This window comes from Budorcas taxicolor, chromosome 18 (assembly GCF_023091745.1).
Source record: "Budorcas taxicolor isolate Tak-1 chromosome 18, Takin1.1, whole genome shotgun sequence".
Classification (NCBI taxonomy): domain Eukaryota; kingdom Metazoa; phylum Chordata; class Mammalia; order Artiodactyla; family Bovidae; genus Budorcas; species Budorcas taxicolor.
Window position 1 is genome coordinate 20,451,631 of NC_068927.1, and position 15,486 is coordinate 20,467,116.

Consider the following 15,486-nt stretch of genomic DNA (forward strand, 5'->3'; position numbering starts at 1 on the left):
CAAAATATAGAAACAAACTGAGTGCTTATCAATGGATGAACGGAAACAAAATGCCATGCTGAAATGAAATATTACTCAGGCATAAAAAAAAAAGATGAAATCTTGCTATTTGCATCAACATCAATAGACCTTGAGGGCATTATGCTAAAGTGAAATAAGTCTGACAGAGAAAGCCAAATACTGTTATGATTTCACCCATATGTAGAACATAAAAAACAAAAAAGAAAACAAAATAAATGAAAAAACCAAACCAAACCAAAAAACCCAAACACATAGACACAAAGCATATAGCAGTGGTTACCAGAGGGGGATGTGGAGGAGGGTGAAAGGGATAAAATGAATCAACTGTATTGTGATGGATGGGAAGTAAATTTTGGTGGTGAGCATGCTATAATGTACACAAAAGACAAAATATAATGCTGGACCAATGAAACTGATGTTATAAACTGTTACATTAATAAAATGTTTTACTTAACTCTAGCATTGTGAATAATGTCCTAGGAATGCCTGTTGTTTTTGTCACTCACTCTGACTCTTCATGACCCCATGAACTACAGCACACCAGGCTTCCCTGTCCTTCACCATCTCCTGAAGCTTGCTCAAGCTCATGTCCATTGAGTCAGGGATGCCATCCAACCATCTTGTCCCCTGTCTCCTCTTCTCCTCCTGCCCTCAAGTCTTTCCCAGGATCAGCATCTTTTCTAATGAGTTAGTTCTACGCATCAGGTGGCCAAAATACTGGAGCTTCAGCTTTAGCATCAGTCCTTCCAATATATATTCAGGATTGATTTCCTTTAGGATTGATTGGTTTGATCTTTTTTGATCTCCCTGCAGTCCAAGGGACTCTCAAGTCTTCTCCAACACCACAGTTCAAACGCATCAATTCTTCAGCACTCAGCCTTCCTTATGGTCCAACTCACATCCATACATGACTACTGGAAAACCATAGCTTTTGACTAGATGGACCTTTGTCGGCAAAGTAATGTCTCTGCTTTTTAATATGCTGTCATAGCTTTTCTTCCAAGGAGTAAGGGTCTTTTAATTTCATGGCTGCAGTCACCATCTGCAGTGATTTTGGAGCCCAAGAAAATAAAGTCTCTCACTGTTTCCATTATTTCCCCATCTATTTGCCAAGAAGTGATGGGACCAGACGCCATGATCTTAGTTTTTTGAATGTTGAGTTTTAAGCCAACTTTTTCACTCTCCTGTTTCACCTTCATCAAGAGGCTCTCTAGTTCCTCTTCGCTTTCTGTCATAAGGGTGGTATCAACTTCACATATGAGGTTATTGATATTTCTCCTAGCAGTCTTGATTCCAGCTTGTGCTTCATCCAGTCTGGCATTTCGCATGATGTATGCTGTATATAAGTTAAATAAGCAGGGTGACAATATACAGCCTCAATGTACTCCTTTCCCAATTCAGAACCAGTCCATTGTTTCATGTGTGGTTCTAATTGTTGCTTCTTGACATGTATACAGGTTTCACAGGAGGCAGGTAAGGTAATCTGGTATTCCCATCTCTTGAAGAATTTTCCCGAGTTTGTTGTGATCCACACGGTCAAAGGCTTTAGCGTAGTCAATGAAGCAGATGTTCTTCTGGAATATCTTGCTTTTTCTATGATCCAACAGATGTTGGCAATTTGATCTCTGGCCCCTCTGCCTTTTCTAAATCCAGCCTGAACATCTGGAAGTTCCTGGTCATGTACTGTTGAAGCCTGGCTTGGAGAATTTTGAGCACTACTTTGCTAGCATGTGAAATGAGTGCAACTGTGTGGTAGTTTGAACATTCTTTGGCACTGCCCTTCTTTGGGACTGGAATGAAAACTGACCTTTCCCAGTCCTGTGGCCACTGCAGTTTTCCAAATTTGTTGGCATATTAAGTGTAGCACTTTAACAGCATCATCTTTTAGGATTTGAAAATAGTTCAGCTGGAATTCCATCACCTCCACTAGCTCTGTTCGTAGTGATGCTTCCTAAGGCCCACCTGACTTCGCACTCCAAGATTTCTGGCTCTAGGTGAGTGATCACATCATCGTGGTTATCTGAGTCATTAACATCTTTTTTGTATAGTTCTTCTGTGTATTGTTGCCACCTTTTCTTAGTATCTTCTGCTTCTGTTAGGTCCATACTGTTCATACCCTTTATTGTGCCCATCTTTGCATGTATTGTTCCCTTAGTATCTATAGTTTCCTTGAAGAGATCTCTAGTCTTTTTCAGTCTAGCGTCTTCCTCTATTTCTTTGCATTGTTTACAGAGGAAGGCTTTCTCACCTCTCCTTGCTAATGCTCATAACTTTAAAAAAATTAAAGAAAAACACTTGTCATTTTATTCTGATAACATCCTTAGTAACAGGACTAGCCTAAATTCTTTGAATATCTACACCTGAAGCTGACTTGCAAAGCAGTCAAAATAGAATTTGGGTTAGATTATGCTTTTCTGAAGAACAGGTTTGAGTTCCAATAAAAGAATACAGACGTCTCGTCTGAGCTATTTCAACGAAAAAATCTCCCTACACTCACTAGTCTCTTCAATATCTGCTGACACTGTTAACAGAGTATCATTACTAAGGGTCAATTTTTTATCTTTCTTTCACTCAGTAAGTTTTTGACTCTCCACTGCTTACATATTCAAGTTCAAATGCCATACTCTGACATCTCAACCACCTTTTGGATCTTATCCTATACTCCTCTTCATGGATTCTGTGCTTTAAAAAAGAACTACTTATGTCCCTTATAGATACCCTCACATTTGCTCACTATCATGCTACTGTTCTTAATTCTCTCCTGGGTGTGTAAGCTTCCTTACCTTCACAGTAATGCAACATTCTGTTCAGGGGTCAGCTTCTCAAGTCAGCATATAAATGAAAACTCGGTTGTTCGATTATCTTTGAAAATACCTTAAGTAGCCCATGAAATATAATACTCATGGCCTTTTATACATATGATCCCTTATATTTAATTGTATGATATGAAAAGAATATTTCTACTGTACTACATAATAGCTCAGAATATACTGCTGCTACGGCTGCTAAGTCACGTCAGTCGTGTCTGACTCTGTGCGACCCCATAGACGGCAGACCACCAGGCTCCCTCATCCCTGGGATTCTAGGTAAAACGGGGGCTCTGTATCAACCTAGAGGGGTGGGATGGGGAGGGAGATGGGAGGGAGGTTCAAAAGGGAGAGGATATATGTATATTCATGGCTGATTCATGTTGAGGTTTGACAGAAAAACAACAAAATTCTGTAAAGCAATTATCCTTCAATAAAAAAAAAATTCTTTAATGCAAAAATCTACAGGTATACTGTTACTGCTAAGTAGCTTCAGTCGTGTCCAACTCTGTGCAACCCCATAGACGGCAGCCCACCAGGCTCCCCCGTCCCTGGGATTCTCCAGGCAACAACACTGGAGTGGGTTGCCATTTCCTTCTCCAATGCATGAAAGTGAAAAGTAAAGTGAAGTCGCTCAGTAGTGTCTGACTCTTAGCGACCCCATGGACTGTAGCCTACCAGGCTCCTCCATCCGTGGGATTTTCCAGGCAAGAGTACTGGAGTGGGGTGCCATTGCCTTCTTCTCAGAATATACAGTTGACCCTAAATCGACTGTAGTGTAACATCACTATACTCTGATTTCTAAATACCAGCTCCAATGCTCCTTTCTATTCCCCTCAGTGCCAAGGAATCTAGGACTCTCAGAACTAAAATTCTGCCTCTGTTAGGGCACTGATTTTATGTTTCCATATACTGTAAAGGGATTGAGGGTTGGGGTCCATTTCAACAACTCTTTTAGACTAAAGAGCTCTTTTAAGAGCAGCATTTGAGTTCTTGTGCTAGCTCTCTGTCCTTGAGCAAGTTACTTAACTTCTCTGAGCCTCAGTTTTCTCATCTATTTAAAAGAGACAATAATTTGATCCAGCAATTCTCCTTCTGGATATACATCCAAAAGAATTGAGTGCAGGATCTCAAAGAGATACATGTAAAACCATGTTCATAGCAACATTATTTATAATAGCCAAAAGGTAGAAGCAAACCAAATATCCATTGATGGATGAATGGATAAACAAAATGTGATATATCCACACAATGCAATACTATTCAGCCTTAAAAAGGACAGAAACTCTAACACATGCCACAACATGAGTACACCTTAAGTGAAAGAAGTCAGTCACGAGAAGACAAATATTGTGTTACTGTATTCCACTTATACGAGGTATGTACAGCAGTGAAATTCAGAGAGGTATAAAGCAGAATGGTGGTTACCAGGGGTGAGGGGGAGGCGGAGGAGGAAATGGGGAGCCGTTTCATGGGTGTGAAAAAGCTCCAGAAATTGGAGGTACAACAATGTGCGTATTCTTAACACTACCAGACACTTAAAAATGAGGAAGATGGTAAATTTTATACTGTATGTATTTTACCACAATTTTAAAAAAGAGAGAGACGATAATACCAGACTTATAGGATTACGGTAAAGAGTAAAGTGAGAAAACATATACAAAGCACTAAGCACACAATCTAGAAGGTAATAGTTGCTTTTTTAACTACCAGTTATTATTTGTGAAGTGTATATGTAGTTCTTAGTAATTAAACGCAGTGGATGGTATTAAAGACTATTGCTTTATAGGAAGAAACATTATTGATTCCATCTGTTGGGCATTTTATCAGTGCCTTCCTACTCAAAAGGACATTACTAAATTTTAAGACATCTTTGAAAAATTACAGGGTTTTGTGTTGTAAAATCTGTGCTTCCCTAAAACTTTATCTTCGTATTTTTCTAAGTAAAAGAGTCTTGATTTTTATTAGGATATAATGCCCCTAACTAAAACACATTTCCCAACCTTCCTAGCAGGTAGAGTGGCTAAATGATGAATTACAAGAAGTTATGAATGCCTTTTAGAAAAACACTTTAAAAGGGAAAAGGCACATCCCTTGCATTCCTATACACTAAAAATGAAAAATCAGAAAGAGAAGTTAAGGAAACAAGCCCATTCACCACTGCAACAAAAAGAATAAAATATCTAGGGATAAATTTACCTAAAGAGACAAAAGACCTGTTTGCAGAAAAGTATAAGACACTGATGAAAGAAATAAAAGAAGACACAAGCATATGGAGAGATATACCATGTTATTGGATTAGAAGAATCAATATGGTGAAAATGACTATAACCCAAAGTAAACTACAGATTCAATGCAATCTCTATAAAACTACCAATGGTATTTTTCACAGAACTAGAACAAAAAAATTCACTATCTGTATGGGAATGAAAAAGACCCTGAACAGCCGAAGGAATCTTGAAAAAGAAGAATGGTGCTGGAGGAATCAACTTTCCTGACTTCAGATTATACTACAAAGATACACTAAAACAGTATGGTACTGGCACAAAAATAGAAATATAGACCAATGGAACAAGATGGAAAGCCCAGAGATAAACCACACACCTATGGGCACTTACCTTGGAAGGAGGCAAGGAGATACAACAGAGAAAAGACAGCTTTTTTAATGAGTGGTGCTGGGAAAACTTGACAGCTACATGTAAAAGAATGAAACTAGAACACTTTAACCACACACACAAAAAACTCAAAATGGATTAAAGATTTAAATGTATGGCCAGAAACTATAAAGCTCTTAGAGGAAAACACAGGCAGTACACTCTTTACATACATCACAGCAAGATCCTCTTTGACATACCTCCTAGAGTAATGGAAATTGAAACAAAAGTAAACAAATGGGACTTAATTAAAGTTAAAAGCTTTTGCACAGCAAAGGAAACAATAAACAAGATTAAAAGACAACCCTCAAAATGGAAGAAAAATAACAGCAAATGACACTGACAAAGGATTAACCTCCAAAATATATAAGCAGCTCATGCAGCTCAATATCAGAAAAACAGACAATCCAATCAAAAAATGGGAAGACAATCTAAACAGACATTTCTCCAAAGAAGACATACAAATGGCCAACAAACAGATGAAACAGATGAAAAGATGCTCAACATTGCTCATCTGCATATTTAGAGAAATGCAAATAAAAACTACAATGAGGTATCACCACACACTGGTCAGAATGGCCATCATTAAAAAAACTACAATCAAGAAATGCTAGAGAAGATATGGAGAAAAGGGAACTTTCTTGCACTGTTGGTGAGAATGTAAGTTGATACAGCCACTATGGAGAACAGTATAGAAACTCCTTAGAAAACCAGAACAGAACTACCATGTGACCCAGCAATCCCACTACTGGGCATACACCCTGAGAAAATCATAATTAAGAGACCCATGTATCCCAGTGTTCATTGAAGCACTTTTTACAAAAGCTAGGATATAGAAGCAGCCTAGATGTCCATCAACAGATGAATGAATACAGAAATCGTGGTATATTTATACAACGAAATATTATTCAACCATAAAACACATAGAACATAGAACACATTTGAGTCAGTCCTAATGAGGTGGATGAGCCTAGAGACTATTATACAGAGTGAAAGAAGTCAGAAAAAGACAAATATCATACATTAATGAATGTAAATGGAATCTAGAAAGATGGTACTGATGAACCTATTTGCAGGACAGCAATGGAGAGGCAGATTTACAGAAAAGATTTGAGGACAGTGAGGGAAGGAGAGGGTGGGACCAATTGAGAGAATAGAAAGGAAATATTTACATTACCATATGTAAAATAGATAGCAAGTAGAAATTTGCTGTGTGACACAGGAAGCTCAATTCAGTGCTCTGTGACAACCTAGAGGGGTGGAATGGAGAGGGAGATGGAAGGGGGTTCAGAAGAGAGGGCACATATGTATACCTGTGGTCGGGAAGATTCCTGGAGAAGGAAATGGCAACCCACTCCAGTATCCATGCCTGGGAAATCCCATGGACAGAAGAGTCTGGCAGGCTACAGTCCATGGGGTCACAAAGAGTCAGACATGACTGAGCACACACGCACCTAGGTGGCTGATTCTTGTTGATGTATGGCAGAAACGAACACAATATTATAAAACAATTATCCTCAAAAAAAAAAACAAGTAAAGGGCAAGGGCATGTTTTATTCTTTTCTTGTGCCCTTCCTCCTTTCTGCTATTGGAACTGACAGAAGAGCCACCAGTTCCTCAGAACCACATATACTCTAGCCACTTTCAGACCCACAGGTGTCACGAAGCTAACCTTCCCCAAGAAAAAAACAGGGGTAGCTGCTGTTACTAAAACTCCCTGGAGATCCAGAGCACAGCTTGGAGAGAGGTGTTCTTCTGTAGTGTCCCGTCCCCCTCCCCAGTCCAGTTTGAAAAAAAGGGATAACCCAAAAAGCCTCTACAGAACCAATGACAGCCCAGAAATCTCTCATGGTTCTCCCTGAGACCTGGGAAAGTGGGACCTGGGCAAATTCACTTCATTTCTTTGAGTTTCCACTTTAACCTTTATACAGTGCTTCCTTCACAGCTCAGTTGGTAAAGAATCCGCCTGCAATGCAAGAGACCCCGGTTCGATTCCTGGGTCAGGAAGATCCCCTGGAGAAGGGATAGGCTACCCATTCTAGTATTCTTGGGCTTCCCTGGTGGCTCGGCTGGTGAAGAATCCGCCTGCAGTGCAGGAGATGTGGATTCAATCCCTGGGTTGGAAAGATCCCCTGGAGAAGGGAAAGGCTGCCCACTCCAGTATTGTGGCCTACAGAATTCCATGGACTGTACAGTCCACGGGGTTGCAAAGAGTCAGACAGGACTGAGCAACTTTCACTTTTCACAGGGGAAATCATTAACCTACCTGCCCTACTCTGCAGGATATTATGTCCACATGAAATGGTGGATGCAAAAGCATCTTAAATTGCAATGAAATAAAAATATATAGGTGGCTGCTGCTGCTGCTAAGCCGCTTCAGTCGTGTCCGACTCTGTGCGACCCCATAGACGGCAGCCCACCAGGCTCCCTCGTCCCTGGGATTCTCCAGGCAACAACACTGGAGTGGGTTGCCATTTCCTTCTCCAATGCATGAAAGTGAAAAGTGAAAGTGAAGTCGCTCAGTCGTGTCCGACTCTGTGCAACCCCATAGACGGCAGCCTACCAGGCTCCTCCGTCCATGGGATTTTCCAGGCAAGAGTACTGGAGTGGGGTGCCATTGCCTTCTCTGATACAGGTGGCTAATGACACTCAAAGCCACAGTCAAGAAAGGGCAGAGGGAGAGACTTGCCAGAACCTATCTTGAAGATAGCCCTATAAAAGGATACAAAGAGATGTGAACAGTGAGGTTCACTGCAGCATTACCTGTAACATTTAAAAGTTATATAAAATAATTAAAAAGATCATACACCATGACCAAGTGGGCTTTATCCCAGGGATGCAAGGATTCTTCAATATCTACAAATCAATTAATGTAATATACCACATTAACGAATTAAAAAATAAAAGCCATGTGATCATCACAATAGATGCAGAGAAAGCCTTTGACAAAATTCAACATCCATTTATGATAAAAACTCTCCAGAAAGTAGGAATAGAAGGAACATACCTCAACATAATAAAAGCTATATATGACAAACCCACAGCAAACATTATCCTCAATGGTGAAAAACTGAAAGCATTTCCCCTAAAGTCAGGAACAAGACAAGGGTGCCCACTTTCACCGCTACTATTCAACATAGTTCTGGAAGTTTTGGCCACAGCAATCAGAGCAGAAAAAGAAATAAAAGGAATCCAAATTGGAAAAGAAGAAGTAAAACTCTCACTGTTTGCAGATGATATGAGCCTCTACATAGAAAACCCTAAAGATTCCACCAGAAAATTGCTAGAGCTAATCAATGAATATAGTAAAGTTGCAGGATATAAAATCAACACACAGAAATCCCTTGCATTCCTATACACTAATAATGAGAAAAGAAAAGTTAAGGAAACAATTCCATTCACCACTGCAACGAAAAGAATAAAATACTTAGGAATAGATCTACCTAAAGAAACTAAAGACCTATATATAGAAAATTATAAAACACTGATGAAAGAAATCAAAGAGGACACTAATAGATGGAGAAATATACCGTGTTCATGGATCGGAAGAATCAATATAGTGAAAATGAGTATACTACCCAAAGCAATATACAGATTCAAAGCAATCCCTATCAAGCTACCAATGGTATTTTTCACAGAGCTATATAATTTCACAATTTGTATGGAAATACAAAAAACATCAAACAGCCAAAGCAATCTTGAGAAAGAAGAATGGAACTGGAGGAATCAACCTGCCTGACTTCAGGCTCTACTACAAAGCCACAGTCATCAAGACAGTATGGTACTGGCACAAAGACAGAAATATAGATCAATGGAACAAAATAGAAAGCCCAGAGATAAATCCATACACCTATGGAGACCTTCTCTTTGACAAAGGAGGAAAGAATATACAATGGAGAAAAGACAATCTCTTTGAAAAGTGGTGCTGGGAAAACTGATCAACCACTTGTAAAAGAATGAAACTAGAACACTTTTTAACACCATACACAGAAATAAAACTCAAAATGGATTAAAGATCTAAACATAAGACTAGAAACTATAAAACTCCTAGAGGAGAACATAGGCAAAACACTCTCCGACATAAACCACAGCAGGATCCTCCATGACCCACCTCCCAGAATACTGGAAATAGAAGCAAAAATAAACAAATGGGACCTAATTAAAATTTAAAGCTTCTGCACAACAAAGGAAACTCTAAGCAAGGTGAAAAGACAGCCTTCAGAATGGGAGAAAATAATAGCAAATGAAGCAACTGACAAAGAACTAATCTCAAAAATATACAAGCAACTCCTGCAGCTCAATTCCAGAAAATTAAATGACCCAATCAAAAACTGGGCCAAGAACTAAACAGACATTTCTCGAAAGAAGACATACAGATGGCTAACAAACACATGAAAAGATGCTCAACATCACTCATTATCAGAGAAATGCAAATCAAAACCACAATGAGGTACCATTTCACGCCAGTCAGAATGGCTGCTATCCAAAAGTCTACAAGCAATAAATGCTGGAGAGGGTGTGGAGAAAAGGGAACCCTCTTACATTGTTGGTGGGAATGCAAACTAGTACAGCCACTATGGAGAACAGTGTGGAGAGTCCTTAAAAAACTGGAAATAGAACTGCCTTATGACCCAGCAATCCCACTGCTGGGCATACACACCGAGGAAACCAGAATTGAAAGAGACACGTGTACCCCAATGTTTATCGCAGCACTGTTTATAATAGCCAGGACATGGAAGCAACCTAGATGTCCATCAGCAGATGAATGGATAAGAAAGCTGTGATACATATACACAATGGAGTATTACTCAGCCATTAAAAAGAATACATTTGAATCAGTTTTAATGAGGTGGATGAAACTGGAGCCTATTATACAGAGTGAAGTAAGCCAGAAAGAAAAACACCAATACAGTATACTAACGCATAAATATGGAATTTAGAAAGATGGTAATGATAACCCTGTATGCGAGACAGCAAAAGAGACACAGATGTATAGAACAGTCTTTTGGACTCTGTGGGAGAGGGAGAGGGTGGGATGATTTGGGAGAATGGCATTGAAACATGTATAATATGATATATGAAACGAATAGACAGTCCATGTTTGATGCAGGATACAGAATGCTCGGGGCTGGTGCACTTGGATGACCCAGAGGGATGGTACGGGGAGGGAGGTGGGAGGGAGGTTCAGGATGGGAAACACGTGCACACTCATGGGGGATTCATGTTGATGATGGCAAAACCAATACAATATTGTAAAGCAATTAGCCTCCAATTAAAATAAATAAATTTATATTAAAAAAAACTCATTGTAGGTTTCAGTGGGTAAGAACAATATTGGTAAATAGTATATATAAAGAACTCAATTATGTTTTTGTTCAGCAATAAAGCACTAAATTTCAATTTCTGTCTTAAAAATAATAAATAAAAGTTATATAAAATATGGTACAGCAATATAATCAAATTCAGTGTATTTAATACAAAGATGATAATTGATAAAACAAGAAATGAAAAGTATATTAGCTGGCATAACAGTAGTAACTGCCAGAACTAAAACCAGAAGTGGTTAAAAGGAGTTACTTCAATTTCCAGTTAAATGAGATGGTGGGAAGAAAGAGTAGAGGAGACCACAGAAGATAAAAGATGTCACCACATTTGGGAGATGAAAGGCAAGTGGAGGAGTCTCCAGATCAGAGAAAACAAGATACCTCCTGCCTGCAAGGAAGGAGACACCTGTGAGAAAAGTTCTAACCCCAGAAACCTGGGAAAGGGTAAAACTTTGGTGGTTCCTGATTGAAGTGATCAGGTCCCTGTTAGTGATGCCCACGGTGAAGTCTATCAGCTGATAAACTTTGTCTAGGCACAAAGCACATAATCTGCCCTTCTGTGCTTCACGTTTAAATAAAAAATAGATTACAAAGGCCTAAGAGATAACTAAATGATGGTTCTGACGCTAAAGGAAGAGATGGAATAAATAAACTGAAGAAACTTGAGGGGAAAATAGAGACAATGTAAGGAGAAAAAGAAAACTTAAAAGAAAAAAACCCCCATCAATTTATATATCAGAGAAAAAAAGATACCACATGTAAAAAGAACAGGATGCTATTAAAACAAGGATGGTTAGAGAATATGAAAAAGTTCTTGGAAACTCAAAATACAAGATCTGAAATAAAATCGAAGACCAGAGCCAGAGGACAAAGTTCAGGAACTCTCTTTGAAAGAAGAACACAAAAAAGCAGAGGAGAAAAAAAAAACCACAAGAAAATTAGAGAACCAGTTGAGGAGTCCAACATCTAATAGCAGGGGCCCTGGAAAGAGCGGAGAGAGAATGGAGGAAAGGAAATTATCATAGAAATACTTCAAGCAAACATCTCGGAACCGAAAGTACAGAGCACTGAAGACAATGGAAAGATTCTAAACGTTCTCAGAGATCACATAATGGCCATGTTCAAAGAACTAAGAATCTGAAGGAAACAGACTTCTCAGCAGCAAATCTGGAAGCGAAAAACAAGCAATACTTTCAAAATTCAGGCATAAAATAACTTCCAATTTGAAGTTCCATGCTGAATCAAACCATTAATCTCTATGAGGAGAGTAAATGCGAGTACAATAAAATTTTTCAAACACGTAAGAACTTATCTACCTTCTATGAATGCTTTCTTAGGGGGTTTGTAGAGTTAAGACTCCACCACAACGAAGGAGTAAATCAAGAGAAAGATATGGGATCCAAAAGCAGGCAAAGGAGTCCCAGGAGGTCTAATCAACTAATCCAGATTAGAGCAGGTAGTAACAGAGATGGATGGATGCAAGACGGATGTTTCAAAAAAAAAGGGATGTGTTTGCCCACGTGAAAAACAGAAGCTAGGTGGCTTTTACAAATCTGTTAAGAGTTTGAAGAATTAGTACTTAACAACCAAACAAATGAAAGCAATTAGCCAACTGGTCAATAGCAGACTTGTATTTGTCTATTACATTTGTGTCCAATAAACAATAATTAGAAATGAACACTGAATACTGAATTTACTAAGAACTGAGATGTATCCACAGTGGGAGAATGCAGGAAGGGAAACTGGGGGCATGGAGCTATATAAGGACATTAATTTAAATTCTCATCTTCTGTAACATAATGTCAATAAAAGATGTACAAATAAAATTAGTAAACAGCAACATAAACCAACACTTAGAAATGGAGATAAATATCCAAAGAAAAAACTAAAAAGTTTGGGAAGGATGGAACAGGAGTCTGGTTTTATGTTTAAATGTATTAATAGTACTCTTGACTTTTTAAAACTATGCTCATAAATTACTTTATCCTGTAATAATGAATAATTAAAAAACAATCCCCCCACAACAAAACTGGTTACTTCTGGAGAGAAAGACTAAATGAGATACCTGAGTGAGGAAAACTTTTTCTCTCGTCCTTCTTGTTCACTTCTGTATTACTTGAATTAAAAAAAATCATATGCATACAAGGCTTTTACAATTTAGGGAAAAAACACTTGGAAGTTCTATGTATTGCCACAGTCTCCTTCTCCAATGCAGGTAGACAAAGGCAATAAACACTGGAGCAGAAAGACATAAATAGGAAATTCCAAAAAGAGACTAAGATTTAGGGACTTTGGAGAAGGCAATGGCACCCCACTCCGGTACTCTTGCCTGGAGAATCCCATGAATGGAGGAGCCTGGTAGGCTACAGTCCATGGGGTCACTAAGAGTCGGACACGACTGAGCGAATTCACTCAGTTCACTTAATGTGTTTAATCACATGGTCTAGAACATTCCTGTTGTATACATAAATATTAGAAAAATATAAAAATAAGTCTACAGAAATTTAGCTTCAAGTTCCAGTAAATGATTCAATAAGTCACTTGGTGACAGGTTAAGTTTGAGAAGTGCAGAAGTAGTCGAGGAGAATTCCAGGTACATATGTGATCATCCCTGGAAGGAAAGTTTATTATTACTATTTTATCCAGATGACAAACAGAGATGGCAGCCAGTTTCTTTTTTCCTTTCTAGTAACTGCATATGGTTAAGAAAACGCTTATTTTTGTTACTGCTGTCATATCTCTTGAAGGTTTCTGATCAAATTATCTCTTCAATAGACTCAGACTTCGTCTTAAAAGATGAGAGTTGTTCATTATGTATTTGTCATTACAGTATTTCAGAACAAAATTTGAATCCCATTTTGGAGAAGGCAATGGCACCCCACTCCAGTACTCTTGCCTGGGAAATCCCGAGGGTGGAGGAGCCTGGTAGGCTGCAGTCCATGGGATTGAGAAGAGTCGGACACGACTGAGCAACTTCACTTTCACTTTCATGCACTGGAGAAGGAAATGGCAACCCACTCCAGTGTTCTTGCCTAGAGAATCCCAGGGACGGGGGAGCCTGGTGGGAAGCCGTCTAAGCGGTTGCATAGAGTCGGACACGACTGACGTGACTTAGCAGCAGCAGACCCCATATACTTTTTTAAAAAATTTATTTTTAATTGGAGGTTAATTGCTTTACAATATTCTGTTGGTTTCTGCCCCGTATCAACATCAGCCACAGGTATACATATATCCCTTCCCTCTTGAACCTCCCTCCCAGCTCCGAGGAAGGGAAGGAGAGGGTAGTGTGAATTAAGAGAGCACACTGAAACATTTACATTACCACATGTAAAATTGGACAGTCAGTGGGAATTTGGTGTATGACGCAGGGGGCTCAAATCTGGTGCTCTGTGACAACACATTTAATTTTGAAATGACTGTTTTCCCCAAACCTCGAACACTAAGCTTTGCTAGAGCATGACTTTTACCTTTCCTAGATGGAAAAACCACTCTTTGAAGCAGCTCCTGAAAATGAGGACTTAGCTGTTCACTCACCTGATGTGTGAGTACAACTAAGAACATAATTAAAGAGTTGTTGAAACTCATAGATGACTCATGTTTCTATTCTGCCCTCAAAGTCAGCCCGATTTTATAGACGTTTCAGCATCTCATTTGACACAAAGGAAAAATAAAGTGAGGTTGGCAGCGGGAGGCGGCAACGCTCAGAAAAGTACCACCTTCAAAGCTGAAGCAACGCAACGACCTTTTACCTTTACACGTCTCCGTTTTCTCCCCTTTTCTTCCCCTGGAATCTGCTTCTCTCCTTTCTTTCTCTTTTTCCGCTTTCTCTCTTTGTGTTTGTCATGATCGTTTTTGTCTTCAAAGAGGCTGGAGTCGTGCCCGGAGCTGCCCGTGGAGAGCTCGGTAACTTCGTTCCCTCCCACTTTGAGGACTAGCTTCAGGGGCTTCTCTACATACTCTTAAACGAAACGAAAGAGTCTCGATTAAAGGAGAGCCTCTCCGGGCAGTATCCACAACGCAGAGTAAAACTGGGTAGGGAGAGTCAGTCTGAGGCGCACAGGCAGAGGCGGCCAATGGCACGCAGTGGGCGCCCCTCGACGCACCTGTTGAATGACGGACACTCGCCAAGTGGACGCCCCGAACGCTCCCCGGCCCGCCTCACACCTCCCAACCGGAGATCCGCCCCGGCCGGAGGTCCCGGGTTCGAACGCCGCCCCCGCCTAGGGGGTCTGGCGCGGCTCAGGCGGGCCGCGCCCCCTTCGCGGGCCCAGGCCTGCCCGCGGGAGGTGCGACCCCCGGCCCGCCTCGGAAGCTGGAGAGTTGTCTAGAAGGCATGAAAACTCCACCGAAGGGCAGTGGGCTCGCCGCCCCCCACGTGGCCCACTCCTCACCCTCGTAGAGGTGTTTGTCCGACTTGTGCTTCTTGTGCTTCTTGCCCATGTCCGATCGGGCCCCGGTGCCCGCCCCCCGCGCCAGGCCCAGGCCGTGCGGCGCCGCTTCCGGTCCGGGCCAGGCGAGCGGAGGGCGGGAGCGGGGCCCGCGAGACCCCGCGCCGCGAGGCAGGGGGACGGCGTGCGCCCAGCGGCGCGAGGCCCCCTCACGAATAGACCCAGCCGCGCCCGAGCGCGCGAGACCCAGCCGGAGCCGGAGAGCGGCGGCAGGTTGGCGAGCGGCCGGCGC

At 40.7% G+C, this 15,486-nt stretch overlaps 1 protein-coding gene across 4 annotated transcripts in view; it reads right to left on the reverse strand.

Moving 5' to 3' along the window:
• BRD7 (bromodomain containing 7) overlaps positions 1-15,282 on the reverse strand; it is a 50,112-nt gene extending 34,830 nt beyond the window's left edge. For all 4 annotated transcript variants that reach the window (XM_052655838.1, XM_052655840.1, XM_052655837.1 and 1 more), the window contains exons 1-2: positions 15,198-15,282; positions 14,556-14,764 (exon numbers count right to left, since the gene is read on the reverse strand). In XM_052655838.1, coding sequence (XP_052511798.1) covers positions 14,556-14,764; positions 15,198-15,246 — 258 coding nt within the window. In that variant the 5' untranslated portion in view covers positions 15,247-15,282. The remainder of the gene's footprint in view (positions 1-14,555; positions 14,765-15,197) is intronic.
• Positions 15,283-15,486: the final 204 nt, after the last annotated feature.